The 23,873-nt window shown below is 38.2% G+C and overlaps 2 protein-coding genes across 7 annotated transcripts in view; both read left to right on the plus strand.

Moving 5' to 3' along the window:
- Nucleotides 1-23,873, plus strand: part of Rbp6 (RNA-binding protein 6) — a 196,629-nt gene that overhangs the window by 43,276 nt on the left and 129,480 nt on the right. The window lies entirely within an intron of this gene.
- On the plus strand, nucleotides 7,056-18,061 carry LOC137573989 (odorant receptor 98a-like). The gene is made up of 3 exons (XM_068286095.1): nucleotides 7,056-7,641; nucleotides 7,778-8,049; nucleotides 17,915-18,061. Exons 1-3 carry the CDS (start codon nucleotides 7,056-7,058, stop codon nucleotides 18,059-18,061), a joined length of 1,005 nt encoding a protein of 334 aa, XP_068142196.1.

Consider the following 23,873-nt stretch of genomic DNA (forward strand, 5'->3'; position numbering starts at 1 on the left):
TTTCCCTCTTCATTCTAATTGAAGTTTGTATAGAGCATCCTCTTAGCATCCTATCATATACCATTCCTTGCTGCATTGTCATTGTTACGAAAGGTTTTTTTTTTTTTTTTTTTTTTTTTTGTGTTGAGTCCTCCCCTTCTTTATTCCTCTAAGTTGCAGTTTATCCTTGCTGGCTGCACCTTCCCTCCTTTCCTTATACTGTCGCTACGATGAGTCTGGTTCGTCATCCATCCACTTGAGGCGCTCTTCTACACAATTCATTCAAGTAAAATTCTTATGAAAGAGTTGAAGTTGTATGTCCAAGAGTCGAAAAAGTAGAAAAAGAAGATGCAACATCAACTTGGAGCCACACAGAGGCAGCTGCTTCGATTGTGTCTAACACAGGCGACGGGGCCCAACCAACAGAACAGTTGCCCACTTTCAAGAGATGATAAAGTGTTTTTTTTCTCCTCATGATTTTTCTCCTTCTCCTTCTGTTGTTGTCGCTGCTGTTTGTTGTTGTTGTTGTTTCTGTTCCTTAAACTGTTTAAAATTCAGAAAAATATATAACAAAAAAGATATAACAAAATGCCACCAAAGTCTGGGCAATTAGTGGGGGAGCAGTAGAAAGAAAAAAAAAAAAAAAAAACGACAAAACAACGAAAATGTTGAAAAATTTGTCGCAAATCTAAAAAGCCAAAAAATGACTTAATAGCCAAAAGTTGTGCATGCGACAAAGTAAGCGTTCGTGCGTGGCAGCAGCATGAAGAACTGTTAGAGGAGGGTGAGGTGAACAAAGAGTGAAGAGATTTTCGGGGTTGGATATTTGTGGGCACACATATATATATATATATATAAATACATATATATATGAGTGACATAGCCAGGCTGCTGACACGGGATCAGGAAGCTGATGGTAAGGCAGAGCGCGTGCCGTTGGGAAACATGCCAGCCAGCCAGTCAGCCATTTCTGTAGTGCTCTCTGTACGGTCGGTTCCCTTTAGTCTGTCATTCAGGCCCGCCGCAAGAGAATGCGTGCCTGTGGACAAAACATGTCAGCAGCCTTGTCTTTTAGCCATACGTAAATACATACATATGTACATACATGTGTACATGGTACCTATGTGAGAGAGATTTATACATATATGTATGTGTTTATATGTATTTTAATTCATAACAAAGTCCATGAATGAACTGAAGTGAAGTGAACTGAACTGCTGAAGACTGCCACTGCTGCCGCTGCTTGTCTTGTTCTTGCCAAGCAATGCAAATTCAAATGCTGCTCAGCTGGCAATTATAATTTCCCATTTTCTTCTGTGTTAAAAATATGATTCAATTTGTTTTGCCTGGGGTGGCATTTTCAGTTTTTGTTCCTCATTTTTTTTTTTTTTTTCATTCGTTTTTCTCTTCTTGTGTTTTTTCTTTTACAACATTTTCTTTTTGTTATTGCATTGTGATACACTATATTTTAAAATGGGGAATAACTCATTTGTGGAAATGAAAATTAATCTACCGATCTTTGATCTTTACTAAAAGTTGGTAGATATTCTTCGAAGCATTAGAATGTTTAACTTATTTCAATTTGGGTTCCATTTTCTATTCTAACAGTGTTGAAAGATTCTTATAAGATGCTTATATATCGATATGTTGTGAATTGGAGCAGCATAGTTCCCATTAAGTTTATTTTTCTATGTATGTATATGTATTATGTAACTAAGGGCATAAAAATATCGTTAATATTTAACAAAGTTGGTTTTAGCTGATTCTTTCATGGTATTTTTTTTTTTTTTCTTTAATATTTCATAATTTTTTATCTGCTTTGCCTTTCTTTTTGCTCTCGACCAATCCAAGCAACAAATGCGACATTAAAATTGATTCAGAGGAAGAGAAAGAGAACAGGGAAGAGGAAACAAGAGGAGGCGCTAAGGATGTAATAGTATGAGTAAAGGACAAGTGCCGAACCCACTTCTTAAGTGATGATGGGCTGGCTTGGTCGTGGCCCTCCCCTACACCCATCTCTGACACTGGCTCTGGTTGTCTGCGCTGATTAGACTTAGAGACGACGATAGATGATGGCGTGTAAATGGCGCCTGGGCAAAAGGTGTTGCTACTGATGATGATGATGAGGAGAAGAAGGAGAATGGAGATGATGATGATGATGATGATGGAGATGACGATGATGTACCTATATATATGTATATATATATGTATGTATATGTATGTAGCCCCTGGGTGGGATGGCTACAGAAATGGAGACTGAGACACATAGACACTGGGACTAAAACTTGTCGCCGCGCACGGAAGCACAAAAATTGAATTGACATGACAGTCGGCAGAGCCTGCCTTTACTTTATACAACCCCTCACTTTACCAACCTCCCCCGCATATTTCCCCTTTTGTCATTTCTTTCTCTCTCTCTCACTTGGTCTTTTTCTGTTGGTTACTGACATTGGTTTATGCTGGTTAGGACAGTTTGGAAGCCATGGTTCATAAAATTCATTTCCGCGCCTGCAAAAGTGATTAAAATTATAATTAAACTGTGATGGTAAAACTCTTCTCTATCTCTTTTTCAACCCCTCCCTTTCTCTCTTTCTGTGTACATGAATCCTTTTTTCCTTTTCTAGCCATATTCAATTTAAACTAAACCAAAACACACGGGACGTATGAGCAATATAAGCAGGAGGGTATAACAGAAGGGAAAAAGAAGCATTGGGCAAAGTTGGCATTTTATGCATTCAACATACTTGCCTGCAGTCGGCAGTCGAGAGTCGGTAGTTGGGTTGTTGGGTAGTCAGAGGTCCGTCTGTCCGTCCCCGTCCATGCATTCAATGGTTCATTGGTTGCTATAAATATATAATACGTGACAAATACGTGCCGAGTTCTTTTCAATTCCAATGCCTTCACCGTTCCCAGTAAGAGTGTTCCCTCATCTTTAGTCGCACTCCATCCCATCTACTACCTACCTATCCACCACTTGCTCTTGCTCTTGGGAAGGAAACGTGTGTTGAGCGTACAAATGTATGTACAAATCCTTGCCAGCATAGAGAGAAAAGAAATGGTTAGCAATAAAAGTGTTTTCAGCTTATGTGAGGGAAGTGGAGTGAGAGAACGTCGTGGGCAGGAGGGTAAGAAGTGCGACCAAGATGAAACGCACTTGTTGATTGGCACTGAATGTTGCGTCTTAAAGGATTGATGTACTGCCACCGTCAACTCTGCCACCTGGTGGGAGAACCTGAATCAGATGGCGGGGAATTGAAAGAAAACGAAGGAAGGAAGTAAGAAAAGTAAGGATGAGGTGAACCATGAGTGCCAACTGCTGCCCTGGGCAACGCCATCAATGTGATGCACGTGCATCCTCCTTCTTTTTTTCTGCTCCCCTCGCCTGTTTTGGGACTGTAAATGCGCTGCAATCTTTTGGGTTGGCATGGCATAACATATATACAGAAGAGAGACCAGACCAGCAGCGAAAAGAAGTCACACAATGTTGAGTAAAAGACTTGGCAGAAATGAAATGGTAATCATTTGGTCCAAGTAACTTGAGTTGTTGTTTTTGAAATTGAAGAATTCTTTAAATGAGGCATTAGCACTTAATTATTTGATGACAATAAATTATTGCTAAAACACTGTTTAGATTATTTCTCATTGAATTTGCATTAATCAACATCTTATTGTAATTCATTTTCCCATTGTAATAAAATAAAAGCATTTCCCACTAATTAAAGATGTTTTTTCTCCAAATAATTATTTATTTATTTATGTATGGGTAATAAATTTCCATTTCCATTTTCTCTACATATCGTCTAAAATATGAATTCCTTTCAACACAGTACTGTGGTTCCGCTTGTATGGAAGCGCGGCCAAAAATGCTTTTTATTGCACTAGTAGGCTGAAAGTTTAAAAAATACGCCAACCAATGAACCCCAACCAATAAAATGAGACAAATTAATAAACAATAACAGTTTAAGAACTATTTGAATACTTAAAAAAATGTACAATGATTGTATCTTCAAGATTATACAAAATTTAGGATGTCTCCTCAAGCAGGCCATAAACTGAAGGAAAAAACTTTAAATTATCATTTCTTTCAATTTTTCTCTGCCCAGTAATATATGGGTCGGAACGTAAAAGCAAGTAATTCATTATGTCTGTATTTGTAAGTATTCGTGACATTTTGCGGGTATGATTCAGTCTGCATTTCTTTATTTCTTTATTGTTCGCCTCTGCAGCTTCCTCCGAGAGCTCTCCAATTGAAACAATTGCGTGCTGTATAACAGCAGATCCGTGAATGAGCACCTTATGAACCGTCGGCGGCAAATAGTACCAGGGATACTCCTTGATTAACCCTTTGGCAGTATCTAGGGCATATTCATTAAATTTATCTACGTTGATTTTGTGACCCGATGCCAAAGCTTGCAATATGGTGGAACAACGATGAATCAGTTCTTCATTCAGGCCTGTAATTTCTGCAGACAACCGAGGATTTGAAAAAAAATTTTCTCGCTACATTGCCATTGTTGGATGTTCCTTTGCCATCATCTCTAGGCTGGTCCACTATTAAGCCCATTTTATCCCGAAAATCCCGTTGAACTTCTCTCTTTCTTTCTAAAACTTTCTGTTTTTGTTGGGGCCCTCTGGCCTGCCACATTTTTATGACCGACTTGTACGAAAGGTGAAGAAAGTATTCGAAGAATCTTATTTTTGCATGAAGCGGAGATAAGCCAAACTCGAAATATTTTTTTGATACAACTTTTTCCAAACATTCATTTAAATTGTTCATCTCCGTTGGCTTTGCTTCGCATATATAACATTTAGTGGAGTGCGATTCAGCTAAAGCGTTACAAACTTTTCCATCTACCATAGTTAATTGTAAGCTATGCTCAACGGATATTTTTCTATTTTGGACACAGAGTTCTGTAGGAATTAGAAAACTTATTTTTTCCTTAAAATATTTCTCCTCTGATTTTGATACTTCGGTCGTCTCTTTTTTAAAGTGGAATCGAATTGGTCTGCAATAACGTGTTGACGAAGGCCGAGGGTTTTTCCAAATAATTTGTTGATCGCTTTTTGAAATAAGTTGAAGAGGTACGTAAGATGTAACGAATAAACTTTTGTCGTCTACATCATTATTAGAAAATGTTTGCTTGTACTCGCTATGGCCTGTACTTCCATCAAAACCCCACTTTCCAATTAATAACAGATTAGCAACGGAATCATCTGCAATTGTTTCAATGACATTAGATTGAAGCTCCACTATGCTCGAGGCTGTGTTATCTAACAAGCTTTGAAGCTCGACTTCGGCATAGGATTCGTCCACAGATATGTTGTCAGGATATCTATCTTTTTTATACCTTAAAATGCATTTATAGCTCGGAAAAAAATCGAATGATATTTTGCTGTTTACAAAATTCCGTATCAGAAAATATTGGTGTTTCGTCATTCCGGTGTCCATTAAGAGAGAAATGACTTCTGTGGGATCCGCTGGCAATACATTTTGGCTTTGATTTTCGTTGCGTAATGCAGAGATAGCGGTCTCATCAATTTTAACCAGCTGAGCTATACGCCGACGCTTAGTTCTCGTTGAAGACTCCATAAAATTGATTCTTTTACGGCCACGTGGAGCACTTTTTGCAATTTCCTGGGCTACATTCTTCGTAGTTTTTAATTTAATTGACTCCATTGTATTTAGCCAATCAGACTCATATTGCAAAACAGAAGATTTCTTACGTTTATAACGCATCCAAAAGTGAACAATTTTTTTGCAAATGTACTCGGTTGGTTTAATACACGCATTCAATTCGTCCTTAAAGCCATTGTTTTTTAAATTTTGTTGTACATCAGCAATTACTTCTCTTAACTTTTCAGCGTGTGTGCCTTTTTTGGAGCACCATATATTAAAAATATGTAGGCGTGCGAACACACACTGACATACGTTGCCTATCAAATTAAAAGTTAAAAACAAATATTTAATTAATATGATGAGATTTCAATACAAAATAAAAACCACAAGTAAGGACGAAAACAATCACACAAAACAAACACAGGGGCTCTGCTGGGCAAGTTTGACCTTGAAAAAATAAGAAGATGCGTTAGATTATTAATTATTTCACACACATCTGCAAGTTTCTGCAGATGACTTAAACACTTTTATAAAGTAAAAACTTAGATTAATGCAATGAATATAATGTCTACGGGGGGAATCGGGGGGGAACACAGCTAAAACTTTAAGTAAACATACAAATCATGCACTAAAAAGTAACAAAAATAAAGGTTACATAAAACATAAATTTTAAAAGGACAAATATACAAAATAGGTTTTAATAATTTACTAAAATAAAATAAACACCTTTAATTTGAAAATCCATTGATAATTTATAAATTCTAAATCACAACAAGAATATGCGAACTACTTGAAACTGACTTTTGCACTTAAAGTTGTTGCGTTTGCTTTGCTTTACTCTAAAGGTGAACACGTGTTCATGCGTTTGGTTGTATTTTTTTAAAGTATCGTTATGATTGCAAAAAAATCCGGTTTGCCATTGTTAAGTTTAAACATTTTTGAGACAATTTGCTTGCAATTTTTTGTTATTCTTTTTAATCACTTTTCTTGATTTTTGACCTCTGGCGGAACCACGCTGCAGCGTTTCAAATTGTGACTTTGGTTTACAAACGACATTCTCTCTTTTAAGTCGCATATAGAATCAAAAATTCCGCTTAATTGTGGGAAAACTCCTACAGTAAGGACAAGTGTTGCTAATGCATTAGCAAGTTGCGTAAACACCAGGACCAGTAAACTCTATAAATTCTACTAGATGCCAATAATTTTCCACAGTTACTTAAGGACATTGAAGGAAGTTTGACATTAGAAAACCATTGAAAAAAAAAAAAAAATGATATTCGAATTATTGAGGAAACCTGGACCACAAGATATGAAGTCAACTGTAGATGCCTTCGCATATTTCCAGTATGGGATGATTGGAGTGGGTTTCTTGCCGCCATCAAAAGGCCGAAGATTGTACATGATGTTCAGAGAACTTGTGATTATGTGGTCTGTTTTATATTTGCCCTTTGCAATGATAATGGGCTGTGTCGCCGAAATACAACATTTTAGTCCTGACGAGTTTTTAAAATTGCTGGCAATTGTCATTAATATTTTTGGATGTTCCTTAAAGATTCTGGCCTTCTATCTATATCTACCGAAATACGATAAGGTCAAGAAACTGATGAACCGCTTGGATGAATTCTGCATGACGAATGAAGGAGATCGTCTCAGAATTCGCTATTGGGTTACACGCTGCAATGTCATCGTCATAATATACTTGACTCTCTACAACAGTTATTGTGCATCGGCGTTCTTGAATTCGGCATTACATAAGATGCTACCATATCGGGAAAATAATCCATTTATCGATTGGCGTTCGAGTAGAACAAATTTTTGGATAATATTTGTGTTTCAAATGATTTTAGTAACATTTATAACTGTGCAACATTTGCTTGTCGATGTCTTTAATGTGATTTATTGTCTGATGCTTAGGGTTCATATTGAAATTCTCCGAGAAAGAGTTCGAAAATTGCGCACAGATCCCGAAGAGACGGAACAGGAATGTTACGAAGAATTAGTTAAATGCATAGCGCAACATAAACTAATTTTAAAGTATGTATTAAGTGAGCCTCGAAGTGAATGTGAAATTTCACATTTAGTCTCTTTTCTGCAGATATTCCGACTTAATGCGATCACTATTTTCACTTACTACTTTTGTACAATTTATACTGATTGGCACTCTCTTGGGTTGTACTTTAGTCAATCTCGTTTGCTTCTCTGACTTTTGGAATGGATTATCGTGCGTGTTATATATAATATTGTTGATGTCTCAAACATTTCCATTTTGTTACATCTGCGACCTAATAACACAAGACTGCGATAGACTGGCATTGGCTATATTTCATTCCAATTGGATGGGATCAAGTCGTCGCTATAAATCGACTATCATCCAATTCATTCAGAGAGCTCAGGAACCGATTGCTTTTAGAGCTGGATCAATATTTCCCATTTGCATACAAACCAATATTCAAGTGAGTATTTCATGGGAAGTATTTGATTTTTGTAACCTAAAGATGACTTTCCTTTTTCATTTTACCCAAAGGTGGCTAAATTGGCTTTTTCTGTGGTGACTTTTGTTAAGCAATTAAATATTGCAGATAAATTTTTTATGAAATAGAAAAACGCCATGAAAAATATGTAAAACAGCACCACGTAATTAAAATTTGCACTTACCTTAAAATATTTGCACAAGAAATGAATATTATTCAATAAAATTAATCAACTGCAACAAAATTTGCATAAATTTGTGTTGTGTTCAAATGAACGACCTTCAAAAAGTGGTCATAACTTGAGTATTAGTTTCAGTTTTTCAAACGCGTTTATTCATTAAGTTTACCATAAAGAAAGATAGAAATGGAAACATGTCTATCCAGAATGTTTGACCATCAGTGGATCAAAAATATTGTTAACTTGATCGATTATTAGACATATCTGCTTACATAAACTTAATAATAACACAGGCCGACAAAGATCTGCCGAACCCAGGCCCAGAGACCACTTTCCCAATAGATTATCCGAGGTCAAAAACAGTTTTGATTTGATACATTTTTTAATTGTATGACTCCAAGTCTTTATTTTCCAGCGCGCTGCAGTGTGACCAACTATCATTGTGTTGTGGGCTTTTGTTTCATTCAGAAAATTTTCACCAATTGCTGAGGATTTTCTCGATTTTCAGCCGACACATGCATTTCCATCCATCCATTTATCCTTTAGCAACAAGCTCCACACCAATGAGCGCGCTTATTCCATTTGCTTAGACAGAAACAAAGCAACAGCAGCTAAAAGAAATATATATAGAGAGACAGAGAGAAAAAAAAAAAGAAGTCTGGTCTGGCTTGGTAACAGAAAAATGGCTAACACAGAAGGAGAGGCAGCGAGAGAAAAAAAATTGGGGGCGGAGAGAAGGCAAAACGGAAACGGAAATTGAAAATCTGAAGCTTTTCGGAGAGAGCTGTTGTGAGGAGTAGAAAAAGAGAGAGAGAGAGAGGAGCGAAAGGGAGAAGAGCAAGCCGAGCGAGTGAGTGAGCTGTGAATCCTATTTCAAGTGCAATCTTCAGTCGCGCAGGTTGAAAGTAATTCAATAGTTGGCGGCGGCTCCGGCTCCGGCTCATGCTGCTACTACTATGTGGCATCTATGGCATTGAATGGCAATCGAGAGTGGCACGTAATGCCAACAATTGCACACCAATGCAAACAGTAGACAGGATCAGCAGCAACGACAGGGAAAGGTCGCTTGGCTCATTGGTGGCATGTGTTGCACGTGTGTAGATAAGGTTTACTGTTGCAGCAGCAGTAGCAGCAGCAGCTAGTGGGCTTAGCAAGAGGTTCCTGTGAGGTTCTCCTCCTGCTGCGTACACACAAAATTCATTTATGTGCACGCAAATCCCTAATCTCTAGTTTTTGCCTTTCTCTGCCCCCTCACAAAGTGTCGCCCTTGTTTGTTCTTGTCGCCACTGACAACATTTGCGGAAATGACTTTTGAGCGGCTCTACGCCATATGTTGTGCTACTGCTGCTGCTGCCGCTGCTGCCTGCCTGCCGCCTGCTGTTGTGGATCCTGTCAACTCGTGAGTTCGTACGTCTGGGCTTAGTAACAAAATTAAAGTTGCGACTGCCATGCGATAGAGAGAGAGAAAATCACCTGAGAACCAACACCGACAACGACATCGACAACGCCGCTGTCGTTGCTGTTGCCGTTTGCCACCGTCGCCGCCGCCGCCTGCAACCGACACAAGATTGATGTAGCATTCATTTGATGCGGATTAGTATTTTATAGCTGCACTTCACTACCATGTGGGTCGCCGCCAACAGCGACGTCGACGACGATGGCAAAAAAGGCTTGTGCATTTTGTGCTTTATGTTTTTTTTTCTTCCTTTTTTGCGCTCTTTTCTGCTTTCACATTCCTTGCAATTGATTGCCCTTGCTTCATCCTGTGTGCGTGTGCGTATGCTTTTACCTTCCCTCCACACGTTCTCGATTGAACTGATTGGGGTCAGCTATGGATGATGATGATGATGATGGTTGATGGAAATGGAATAGGGCGTAAGGGGAGAGTCTTTGGTTTGCTGGCGGCTATTGATGTTGCTGCTGTTGTTATTTAGCTGCTAAGTTGCTTACTTGATTTGTAGCACAAAATTCAATTCAATTGCCACTCGTCGCACTTTCAATGGTAATCAATACACCAAACTGACCTAAGCATTTTGATTTCACTGTGCAACATGGTTTATCTCTTTCTCTCGCTATCTCTTTTGTCTCTCACATTGTATTGAAAAGCAATAGCATACTTATATGCGCATCAAATACGAAAGGACAAATTATTGAAATTAATATGTAAACTATGAAATATTTTCAAGCCAAAAGAATAGATCAAAAGATGCTTTTGAAATAGAAATAGAATGTAGGGCAATATATAGAAAATAGCAATCAATATTTGTGATCACACGTTTTTTAGTGGATAATTCAAAATGGATTTAATTGCGCTGTAGTCTAGTGCTAAGTCGTTTGATTTGTGGACTTACATGGCAAGACCTCCTCTCCACATTCTCAAACAGTCCCCATTTTCGGATAATCAAACAGAAAGCGAGTGAGCGAGAGAGAGAGAAAGTGAATAAGAGAGGGGCTTAGAGGGGTCGATGGCAGGAAAGTATAACCGCAAGCTAGATGGAATGTAAGTGAAGACTTTGGTTCGGGTCTCTATGCTCACTACACTGATGCTGATGATGCTGCAGCGCTGCAAATTAATTAATTTTGACGAGGCAAGCCGGCTAAAGGATGTCGAAAACCATTTTTCCTGCCAGCCATCCAGCGGCAACGGCAGCTTTGGCAAATATAAATTGTGTGTGCCCGGGTCGTTCGTTCGTTCGTTCCTTCAACGTATGCAAACGGCTCTTCTGATGATGGGTGTGAGTGTAATTACTTGCACACCTGTCGACAGCTACACATTTACTCACTCATTTAACCAATGTAGGAGGTAGAGGCACTCAGATAGAGAGAGAGAGAGAGAGAGTCGCAGAGAGAGAAAGAGACAGGTAGAGTAAGAAGAAATCTGTTTTCTGGATACTAGAGTCCTCGGCCTGGGTCTGGGTACGGTTCTGGCTATGGGTCCTCGGTAGCAGCTGCTTGCTAGCTGGGCTTAAAGTAATTTCGACCAAATACTGCCACAATTGCAAATGATTTTCACTTTCCAAATCGAAATGAATGCGTTCCACTACTAACTAGTTGGAGTTGAAGCTATGTGTATGTGTATGTCTCTTTCTCTCTCTTTCTGACACTTTCTCGTTGAGTGTGTGTGTACGGTGGTTGTTGGTTGGAGCAGGGGAAGCATAAATTTCATCTTCCTATGTAGAGGAGCTTGTGCCTCTTCGCCTGATAAATGACCCTTGAACACCTTTAAGTCCCCATTCCTTCAAACCTTTTGGCCGTTGCCACCGCCGCCGCCCTCAAGGCATATAAATTGAAAGCTATTTATCATACACATGCCACACTAACATCTACACAAGTGTTGAGTGTGTGTATGTGTGCGTGGGTATGTATCTGAGCGTGTGTGTGTGTGTGTGTTAACTAAGTTTTTGGTTGCGCTTGGTTAGGCCCAGAAACCGAACCGAAGAACAAAAAGAACCAGAAAAGAAACCAATGCTACCAACGCTTATTACCACCTACACTTAAAGCAAAATAGCACAATCTAGGAGTTCGAACTCCCTAACACTTCTTTCATGGATAAAAGTTCTTAATTGAATATCTTTTTATTAGGTGTTGGAATGTTTATCAATCAAGAGCAATCAGTTTGACACAGCTTAGGAAGTTTTTAATATTAAACAAACCATTATTAATTAGAATTGTCAATTGACAAATATGAGTTTTAGCATTTTGGCCGTTTTGTTCTTACATATATAAATTTTTTTAAGTGTATTAAACAAACAACTGGCATTGAACGATTTCGTCATAAGCGAACTTTTCATACCCTGCAAAATATATATCCTAATCACAACATTTAAACTGTTTAAACAAGAAGAGAAACGTCACTAGCGCATAGAATCGAATATCAACTTTGATATTTGACTACTGTGAGCTTAGAAAGATTTTTAAGAAACTTAGAAGGAAACTTCATGTCTAAAACTAAAACTTTTCGACTTTAAGCAATATTACCTACTCTTTACAACCTTTACTTTTACAATATTTATTTGTGGTTTCAAAATATATGTACATTTGATAGTTACTGTATGGATAAACGCATATAGAATTTCGATGTCAATTAAATATATAAAAATAATAACTTTCTGTGCCTGGAAAAGCTTTAAGCTAACTTAATGTATTGTTTTTTTTTTAATATATATATTTTTTTTAATTTTTTTATTTTCCTTGTTGGTTTTGTAAGAAAGAGTATTAGAGATAGAGAGAGAATGGAGAAAGCTAGAAGGATAGGCAGGGTGCACGCTTCATTTCCTGCCACACTTTGTGTTGTAGGCTTTTTCTGGACTAGGATTCAACTTGGATTTTTGTTAAATTTTTCTCTGTTTTTTATTAACTCAAGCATTTCACTGTACATTTAATGCAACACTGAGCCGCATAAATTGCCACAAGGCTTTGGCTTTGGCTTTGGCTTCGGTTCGTTTCTTTGGCAGCTGCTGCTACTGCTGTTGCCTCTCAGAGTTCTTTCTCTCTATTAGTCTCATATGTGCCATAAAAAATTCGCATAATCGGACTGCTATTTGTTGTTGGTTTTTGCTTTCCTTCGTTTTATTTTTGGCTGTTTTTTAAATGGGCCCGCCTGCCGTTTTGTCTCAACTCAAACTCAGTTCAATTGTAGCTGGATGCAATCCAAGGCTATTGTTTTCCATAGTTAGCCATAGACTAGTCTACCTACCCACATCACAATCTCTATCTCCATCTATATCTCCACCAACACTTCGTGCAGTTGCTGTTGTTGCTGGTGTCGCATGTGGCGCAATAACAAACAAACAACAGTTTGTTTTTCTGGCCAAAAAACCAAATAATGAAAACTGCATGGATACAAACCAAAAAATGAGAAAAAACAAACACAATGAGAAGAGTAACAGAACACTTCAAGTGGAAATTGTAAGCCAGTTTAAAAACGTTCTTTGTGGCTAAAGATTAAAATAGATTATAAACCATATTCAACATGGAAAATATTAGCTTAATGGCATTGATTTTTGTTAAATTTTCATATATGTACCTTTACACAAAATATCATTTAAGTATCATTAAAGGATGATTGGGATTTAAGCAAGTGAAGTGTGAATTTGAATTATAAAGTCGGTAAATTTTATTTTCTTTGCCATTTCCGTGAGTTGTTTGCCAAATGATGCAGAGTTTTGACAAATTCAACTGAGGTCAATAAATATCATTATACAACTATTTATAAAGTCGTTTTTAACAGATATAAACTCCTGCAAACTATCGATTAGCAGACATTTTGGAAAACCTTTTTGTATTCTCTGCAAGGTAAGAACTTCAAGTCCTTATTAGGTGAAAATTGTTAAATAGACAATGTTTAGTGTTTATTGACTCTATAGCATTTGGAAAAAAAAGTATACCATGTATTAGTGGGGAGAAGAGCATTGTTATAACTTATCATTGTGAACTCTTTTGAGAGTCAAGAGTGTATAATGCTTCCGGCATATCAATTTCAGCCACTTGGCACAGACCAGAAATGCATTTCTCATAGTCTTAAACAATGCGTTTATATACTTAATATATATATGTACATATATATGTATATATAAAGTGAGAGAGCCACAGCTATAGATACAATGGCACAGCATGAAATGAGCTTTTGGCCCTTTTACACTCTCGTCCCCGCGTCTTGCAACAACAATAACTGACAACAGATTTACGGCTACAAAGTCTAATTAGCGATAAAGACTGCTCTAATATTTGTCACTTGAGACCGAAAAATGGCAGCAGCAGCTTCAGCTCCAGCTCCATTGCGCCAAAGCTTAACGGCTCGAGAAGAACAGTTGGCGAGGGCAATGGGGTAGGCATGGGGACCCACCACAAAACGCTGCCAAATTGCAGAAAGGAGGCACTGGAAATGCTTCGTCGTCGTTGTTGCCAGCAGGCAGCCAACAGATTTTGCTCCGTTTTTGTTTATGAAAAACGCACGAAGAGAGACGCTACAGTATGAGAGGGAACAGCAGGCAAGGAGTAGTAGGAGGTGCTACGATGGTGTAGGATTTGTAGGTGGTAAAAGTGCCATTTCTTTAGCCAAATTCATATAGTTGAGAAGTTGAGTTGGAGGAGCAAAGGCGGTCGCTTGGTCGGTCGGTTGGTCTAGGACTAGGGATTAATTGCAAAAGGTGCGCTGGCAGTCAGCCGACCGACCAACCGACCGAACCACCCACCCACTGAACGCCCATTAGGCAAAAACGAGAGGCGGGCGGCTGCTTGCGAATGGGGGGCGGGGCTTAACTCATTTGGCATTTCGAGTGCTTTTTGACTGTTTTTATTATTGTTGTTGTTGTTGTTGCTGTTGTTTATTTTTGGTTTTGGGTTTGTTTTTTGGATGAGCGGCAAGAGGTGATGGACGGGGTTAAGAGACGATGGAGGGGTCGGGGTATGTTTCGTGTGGCTGCTGCCAACAGCGATAAAATAAAATACAAAGCAAACGAGCAGAAACTCCTCAACAACATCAGCAACAATAAGAGCGACAACAACAACAAAAACAACAACTAGAAAAGATTATATACATACATATATTTTTGGTCTAGATCCAAAAAGTCGTTGGCCATAAAAAGTTAACGCTTTTACAATTTTGACCACAAAATGATGCATTATCCCCTAGTCTTAGTCGCAGCTGGGTAACTTTAGTCATTGCTATCCATTTCCCTTTTTTCTTTTTCTTGTTTTTTTTTTTTTTGTTTTCTCCTACATCTCCATCTCTCTTTCTTCCCCTCTCCTCTATTTCTGATTAGCTTAAATTTGACATAAGGGAATATATTTAACCATTTGCTGCCATTTTATCCCATGTTCCTACTATACATAGTTGCTGGAATGACCCTCAACCTCCTCAAGTTGAATAAGAATCTCTCTTGTCGTATTCGTTAAGAATTTTCAACGTTTTTCACCTCGTCACTGGGCAATAATTTTTGTTACTTTGGCTGAGAAAATGTTCATTCATCTAATATTGCTTTGGGGTCCGGTCCAGTCTGTCGTCTCCCCTCTTAGCAATTGACTTTTCCTCATTCCCCCTCCAAAAGAGTAAAAAAAGAAGCTGAAAGTAAAAAAAGAAGTATAAATCACGTTCGTAAGTCGAAGGTTGAGATACCCTGGAGCAATCAATTGAATTGGCCACCACTGAAAGGTCCAGCAGATGTTCAATCATAATTCTCTAGTGAGAAAAAAGTTACTAATTTAAATCTTTGCTGTATACCTTTTGCGGCTTGATGGTGCCTTCACACTCTTGCTTATATATGTATTTATATAGATGCCTTTAGATAGTAGGTTACCGTGTTTTAGCGTAATTCATGTTGCATACATTTATGGGCACACAAAATATACCCCTTGTCCCACTCTTTTTAAGTATACAGGGTATACAAATTTATTTCACTTTGCACAGTCAAATGAAAATTTGTTTTTTCTTTGTAGGTAGCTAGAAAGGGGGTGACTGAAGGAAGAAAGAGGAGGGAGATTGCACAGATGGGGAATTTAAATTAAACGCCATGGCCGACAAATTTCTACTCTGATTTCGTAGAATACAAAATGCTTATCGTTTGAGCAGCTTAATTTGTTTGCCTCGCAAAACGGTTTTTGGAAGAAAGAAATTAACAGTACACCAAAATAGCCATTTAGTTACACAATAAAATTACCTGTCATCCTCTTACAGTTTTAGTTCAACTTTGTTTAAAAATAATCCAATGAAAAATGTCTAGAATTAATTTTTCCAAAATATCAGCTAATTTTTTCATTTTATTATTGGTTATCGACTTCAAAATGAAGCATTTCCCCACACACTTTCAAGACATTTCTCTTTGTAAATAACTTTAAGAATTGGTCTATAAGTAATCTTACCCTCAATTTGATTAAAGTTTCCAACCTGTTACGTGCGGCATAGTCACCCTTTCGATAAAATGAACTGCGAATTGGGGGAAGTAAAAGGTGTTTCCAAGCGTTACCATTTGCATTTCTCATCTTCCTCTATAGACCTACTCATATTTCGTTTACTCTCCTCTAATCATGCATAAATATATCTACTTTTAGTTTATTTATTGAAAACAAACCTTTTCTGAAATTTACTATGCCTTCTTCTTTGTGTCTCCTCTCCTTCTTTCTGTCTTTCTTTCTTTGGTTGAAAAATAAAATGTATGTGATAAAGAACGAAAACATTGAAGAAAACAGTAGTAAAACCCTAGGAAAACACTGGAAAAAAAAAACATTACAGAAAACATGAGAGCTCGCGTAACAATGAAATTGATACTTTTTTAAATGTGATGTAGAAAAAAAGGGAATGAAAATGGGGAAAGTGGGAGGGGTAGGAATTGCCCATTTACTCTCGTTCAGAGTCAGCAGTAATAGTGTGATGAGCAGAGGGTGGTTATTGCTCTTGGCCCCACACTTGTAACTTAGTCCGCATCAAATGTAGGCGTAGCATGGGGGGATGAGGGAGCCAACTGGGGGGAGCATTCGGTACGTGCTGGGAATAAGTGAGAGATTTTTATTTGACTGCGCCTGCAGAGAGGCTATCGATATGCCAATATTTTCAAGGTACTAGGGCTGTATGATAAGTTTCTTTTCATCTGATAAGAGAAGGGAGAGAAGAATGGAATGAAATGGAATGGGGGTAAGGTTATAAGCAATATCGCCAAACTAAAGCTATTATTCATTTAGTGGCAAGCTCCTACTATAAATGATGGCAAAATTTCATGAATTGGGCTTGAATCCTTTGCTTAAGCAATCCAAGCAAATCTTTCTTAACATAGCATGCTCTAGGTCAGGACGGACTGATAAAAGAAACCAGATGCATATTCACAAATATAAGGCAAATTTTATATAAATGGCAATGAATGGCAATCGAATGGATCAAAACGATTCCAAAATTTACTAACAATATATTTATCTTGTTTTGATTGTTTATAGTAAGGCAGGAGCAATTGGAATTTGAGGTTTTAATCATAACTGCTTGAGAAACTAAATGTACAGCCCTCGTATGCATGTAAATTGTGTGTTGGTGTTGGTGGGAGTTTGAGTTTCAGCTGGCATTCAAAAAACAAAATGGAAAAAGTAATGATTATTTGTTTAGCTAATGCTGCACAAAGTGGCCAGAACAGAACTCATCGACGGGGCAACGTCGAAAGCGGCTTTGGCAGTGGCGAATTGCCACAATATTTTTTTTGTGTTTTGTTTTTGACTAACATTGCGTATACGCCCCATGATTGCCAAGCATAAATATACGCCAGCTTTCCAAGTCTCCCTCTAATACACTTGCTCTCTATTTCTATGTCTATCTGTGTGTGTGTGTGTGTGAGCTACTTTTTCTCTTTCTCATTTCAATTGTTGCTCATATTTTTCGCTTTAGCAAATTAGCAGATGTTTGGCCAAGATTTGCATATTTGTTGCTTCCAATAAGTTAGCTAACCATCTCCTCTCAGTTTCTCAAAGTTTCTCTTTTTCTTGCTCTCTGTCATGTGTCTGTTTGTGGGTGTGTATGCGTGTGTGTGTGTGTCTCTGTCTTTGTGTGTGTATGTTGGTATTTTGTTTACCATTTCGATTTGGCACAATTTGTCACTGGCAGAGGCAGGCTGTCATCTTATGGCTTGTTAGTTAGGGGGTTTGTTTGTTTGCTTGCTTGTTTGCCGAAGCCAGCTTATGGACACCAACAAGTGCCCCGTAGACGACCAACGACCATCGACCAAAAGACTCAGCGACAAGGATGACAATGAGAAGAGGCAGAGAAAGAAGGATGACGACGACAACGACAACGACAACGATGACTTTAAAGGCTCTTCTCTTTGCCTGAGTTCTGACTGATATGTGCCTGGGCCATGTCGTTCTAGCTTCCTTTATCGTGTCACATGTGTGTGCGTGTGTGTGTGTTAGGTAGTGTGTGTGTATGTTGTACTCGTTCTCTTCTTTGTTTACACAGCTTCACCAACACCATCAGCAGCAGCTTCAGCTTCAGGCTCATCCCATCTGTCCTCTTTCGGTTCTGTTTGGGATTCATCCTCTCTTTCTCTCTTTTGGATGGTCAAAGTGTGGCTGCTTATTGTTAGCCTCTCTTCTACACTCCTCTTCTTTGCCTTCACTTTTAGCCTCTGGTTAAGTGTCAATTTGATGTTGCTTTCGTTGTTGTTGCTTTTTCATGCTGGCCCATAAGTGCCCAGTGCCTCACATTTTGTTCAGAGCAAGTTAAGCCACTAATGAGGCGGCCACCTGCCGCTGCCCATTGACGCCAATCAACTGCGGACAAACTGCGCACTTTCCCGCATCACTCCCCACTGCCTTCCTCCCATTTCCACTCTCTGTTTGTCCCTTTCCAATGTAAACACAAAACTAAATTGCTTGGTAATTAGTGTGAAAAATTGCGTGCAACAACAAGAACAGCAATAACAACAACATTATATTGTAAATGACCTGCAATTGATATGGACCAAAGAAACACAAAGAGAAAGCAACAGAGACAGAGAGAGGAAGGGAGAAGGTAAAAGAGAGAGCCAGCGCGATAATTGGAGGAAAAATCTGATTATTGGGTCAAACGATGTTGAAAAGCAAGAAGCAAAATGACAACTCTTTGAATGATATTTAAGGTTCTGTTTCCGCTTTTCAACTAAAACGAACTTGCATAATTAGATGAAGAAAATGAATTGTATAATTTCATATTAGAGAAATGAAAGAAGTAAAAATGAATAACACTTAATCTCAATTGAATTGAGCTTCTCGGCAAACTAATCATATAGCAGGTAAAATTTTCAATTGCTTTCGAAAATTATACTTTTGTTGGTCAAACTATAAATGTCGCGTCGGGGTCACCTAAAATGGCGATAGGCTCTAGAAAATTGAATGAAACACAAATAAATCATGCTATGTAGGTCAAATGCATGGAAAGGATTTTCCCAAAGATGTGATATAAACTAAATTAATGAAATTTCTTAAAAAGCAAGAAAACAATTTAGAATACCAAATCTGCAAAAGAAACTAAATTTATTATAATGAAATGAGAATTTCAATGCTTTCAAATCATTATCATTATGATTTCCATATAGATTAAGATTCCTGGTCATCTGCAAATTCGCTTTGTTAAGCTGCTTTAAAATTTAGTAGCAAAATGTAGCATGTTTTAGTAGCTCATTTCACACAGTAGATAATCCTAAGCCTCAGCTGAATGTCAAATTTTGAGTTTTGTCCCTCATCATCATGATTATTTCAACAGTTTAAATGTGATTAGAAAATCTATGTCAGTAAGAGACAGAAAGACAGACAGACAAAACAGAGTGAGTGAGAGACAATCTTATAGATTTAATTATCATCAACAGCCGGTTTAACCCTTCTCCATCTCATTTCTGCATTTCAACTTAAGCCGACAGAGAAAGAAATCGTAACAAAAAAGGAAGAAAAAAAAAGAAAGAAAGAAAAGCATGGGGTAAACCCAACCCACTTCATTTTTAATGAATCCAATTTTGGCTCATCTATGTTTGGCTGTGTCTGTTTCTGTGTGTGTGTGTCTGTGTGTGTTTTGCATTAATTTCATAATTTTCTGCTATTAATTATAATAGAATTTTTCAGTCAGTCGGTTGCCTTGGCTCCAAAAAGTTGCCTTGCCCTTGTATTATCGGCCACCATCATATGCCCGTAATTAAAACTTATTTTTGAGTTGGTTTTTCTCTGTGTTTTTCTTATTTTCTGATTTTTTTTTTTTCGTTTTGTATAGCCAACAAACCAAAAACTTAAATCCAACTTGAGGATGGTTCATGGAATGGATGGGTGTACTGGGGGTGCAGAGAGTTTAACAGGGGTTAAGTTCACCCTTACACTTCAATACATCAAAATCTTGGCACGCGGCGGCCAGCCTCATCATTGCACGTCCCCTAAGTAATGGATTCAATTATAAAGTTAAAATCCGCAAGGCGGGTTAGTCCTCTGATGCCATTCCTCTTCCCTCTTCCCCCTCCCCCCCCGCCCATTCCCCTCGTCACGTTCCATCATCACCTCTTTCAGTTTTCGCGTTGGCAATCCAACTGGAAATGATTCGCATAAATTCACAATAATTTATAAGGAAATCCTAAGACCTAATGCTACCAATGCGGATGCCTGTCGCCTGTGACTGGGTTGGTTCGGTTTAGCTTGGTTTATTGCGTTGAAAGCTTGACCCTTTTGTTCTCTGAATCCTCCCCCCATTTTTTAAGGGGATATATATACATACATATATTGACTGGTTGGCCATCTCGAAATTTTCTATATCTTTTTACATACTTCAACTCACTTTGTTTGCTATCACAGTTTTCCGTTCACTGTTCACCTTTTCTTTCGTTTACTTTTTTGCTCTTCGTTGTTTTTATATACCCTGTAAAATGTTGAAAAATTGGCAAGGCTGGTCGATTTGTTTTTGTTTTCAAATCGCCAATGTTATATCTTTAATAACTAAATGTACAAAGAGCACCTTCCCTATACTTATAGATTTCGCTTAGACCTCATAGATCGAACGTCTACGGGGAATTGCCAAAATGAGTCCCACTAATTTTCTAGTACGATAATTTTCATGACGATTCATGACGATGGCATTATATACAGTATCGTTAAGTTGACACTGTTTTTTTTATGAAAGGAACGTAAAGAATATTTTTAATTTGCTTTCAGTGATTTCCACGACGATTTACCTTGGCTGCGAACAATTTATTCCACTTGGCTGCATTCGCAAAAACAAACTTTGCATTTATCTTCAGCATAGTCACCAACATCTCCAACCTCTATCTTCATTCGTTATTCGCATTTTACGTCCTTCATGCCGCCCAATCAGATTGTGATCCTCCAAGCTTTAACCATTTGGTTACGGTTTCAAATCAATTGATTCGTATGCGTTTACAAAAGAAAAGTCGAAGCTTTGCCATCTTCTTGACCCTTTTTGTCAGCATTGACTTTTTGGCCCTCTCGGTGTGGTTATTCACGTGGTGCGGGTGCTGGTGCTGGTACTGGGTGTGGGTGTGGATGTGAATGTGGACTGGGGGCGTGGTTTTTACTGGACATTAGCATGCTTTTGATGCTCTCTGGGTTTCATTTTGATCTCTTTCTTTGGGTGTGTGTGTCTGGGCGTAGATAAGCAGCCTCTCACTTGACTGAAAGTTTTGCTTTTGTCCAAAACTTTCTTTCTATTTTTCGCCCCACTCTTTCTACTGTTACTGCTGCTGCTGTTTTTTGTGTGTTTGGGCATCTGCCTTTTGTCTTTTCCTTTTTCTTTTGCCCACTCTTACTTCATCTTCGTCTTCTGTTTGTTGTTGCTGCTGTTATTGTTGGATGTTCTCTTTTGTTTTCCCAAACACTTTTAGTTTTTCGACTTTGATTTTTGACATTCTGTTTTAGTTTTTCAAAGTTTACCTTTCGTGTGGGTGGGTTGACCCATTGTTTTTTCTGCCCCCTATTTAAATGACTCTGACTTGACCCCACTAACCCCCATTTGGGCCTCCTTTCCCCCTTCTCCCCGCCATTCAAAATACAAAAGGTAAAAGAGACAAGTGAACAACCCCCTTTTAACCTGCCTGCCTGCCTCTGCCCATTTTTGGGCCATTCATCAATCATTTTGGTGCGTTGATTTTAATTTGTGCGTCGTCTTAACTTTGAACAGCGACTTCGGTTCGAAGGCTCACATAAATTATTCAGAGTTGCCAACTTCCTCTGCCTCCTAACTTCTGCCCTGCCGTCAGTCGTTTCTCTTTCTGCCTCGACCATGCAATTATCGTAAGTGCCATTATATATAGTATAAGTCATCGTATGGCAAATCCATAAGTCTATGACTTTTTTTCTCCTATTTTTGCCTTCTCTCCTAGCATAAATCGCGCGAGCAAAAACTTCTTGAGAAAAGGAGAGGAGAGACCAACAACTACAACAAAAAAAACCCAAAAAAAGTAATATGGAAAATGAAATCCTTTCGTGGCTCAAGTTTTTCTCGTTCTTTCGTTTTTTTTTTTTTTTGACTAACAGGTAAAAATGTTGACGCATGTAAACAAGTTTTCTATTTCAGAAAATGACTCAAAAAAAAAAAAGGGTAATGGGGTATCCAAGACTTTTTCAAAGAGTTCGGCATGAAATAAGATCCATTGGAAAATATTTGTAGCTCAAAGCCCTAAAAAACTTAATATTTGACAAATAAATAAAAATATTTTCCATTGGACAAATAAATTAATAGAATTACAATAAAAATCTGTTTGTAGGAAAACTTTCGCTCTCTAAATGGGTCAACAATGTTTCTTTATTTTGCTTATAAATTGTTCTAACAATCAAATATACATATATATAAATTAAAAGCTTGTTTCAAACATAACATTTGATATGTTTGTACATAAATATTTTCTAGTTTTCTGCTGCAGGAGATTGCTTTCCTCTAAAGTTTAATAGTTAATAGTTTTAATTGTTGGTCAAGGTTAGTTTTAGCAACTATTTGTTTAAACATCAGATAGATATATGTACATACATAGCGAATGAATTTTTGATTTGAATTATTGTAAAAACGTTTGAAAAACTAATAAAAAAAAAAAACTAAGTAGATGAACCAACAAAATTTGCGATTTTTGCATAATTTTTATTGATGGAAAAAATAATTTCTTGATTTTTTATAGAGTATTTTAGAGAAATTATTTGGCCTAAGTAAATTTTTGAGCTGTCCTTTGTAGGTTTCTTTTACTCGCTGTGTTTGGCTTCGCTTGCTTTGCTTAGCCTTAGTCTGCTGCTGTTGCTGCTTTTTGGGGTTTGTCTAAATATTATTATTTACGGCTTAAGGCCAAGAGCAAACAGCGACAACTGTTACCCATATTGCCCCACACGGTCTGAACCTTAACCCCTTAAAGCCTGCGTAATTCACTAAGCGAAAAGCTGTCGAGCCGAAGAAGAGTAGGAAGAAGGATCCAGGGCTGCATGGAAAGAACGGAGGCACAATGAGTGCGAGTTGGGGTTAGAGAGAGAGAGAGACGACAAGGCCGGGGTGAGAAAGAGAAGGGAACACTAGGAACGTGCGTTGTGTCTTGTCGCAAAGTTTTTAAGACTTGCTTGACCGACCTTTGTCAAAAGTTGTTGGAGCGCATGAAAAATGATGCCACGGCCCGGGATGTGTTACAGCGCCTCATCCTCTCGGCCTCCCCTCTCAGCTGTCCTCCACAGTGTCTCTCTCTTTCGCTCTTAGTCTTTGTGTTTGGTCGTTCTTTCTCTTTTTCACTTGTGACTCAAACAAAATAGCAATTTGCGTTTTCAAACAGAAACAGAAAAAGACGAGGCAGCAACACAGAGGAGAGTGCTTGAGGGAAAGACGAAGAGAAAGAGCATTGGGAGGGAAAGGAAAATGGAGAGTGAGAGGACCTAGCAGAGGCTTAGTTTTTGTTGCTGCTGCCTCACAATTGATTGAAATCCCTTTGCGCTCACCTTTTTCTCTTAGCTTTTTCTTCATTCCCAAAAAATGTTGTTGTAGTTTTTGCTTTTGTTTTGCGGCTGGGCCCACCGCAGAGCATACACACATACATACAGGAAACTTCCGCTTTCTTTGGCAAAAACAATAGAAAGCACATAAATTTATGGTTTCAGCATTGTGCTTTTGACAACATGTGTTGAGGGTGTTGGTAGCTAGAGAGGGTTAAGGGCAGGG

The sequence above is a fragment of the Drosophila tropicalis genome, unplaced genomic scaffold, assembly GCF_018151085.1.
Source record: "Drosophila tropicalis isolate 14030-0801.00 unplaced genomic scaffold, ASM1815108v1 contig_443, whole genome shotgun sequence".
NCBI lineage: Eukaryota > Metazoa > Arthropoda > Insecta > Diptera > Drosophilidae > Drosophila > Drosophila tropicalis.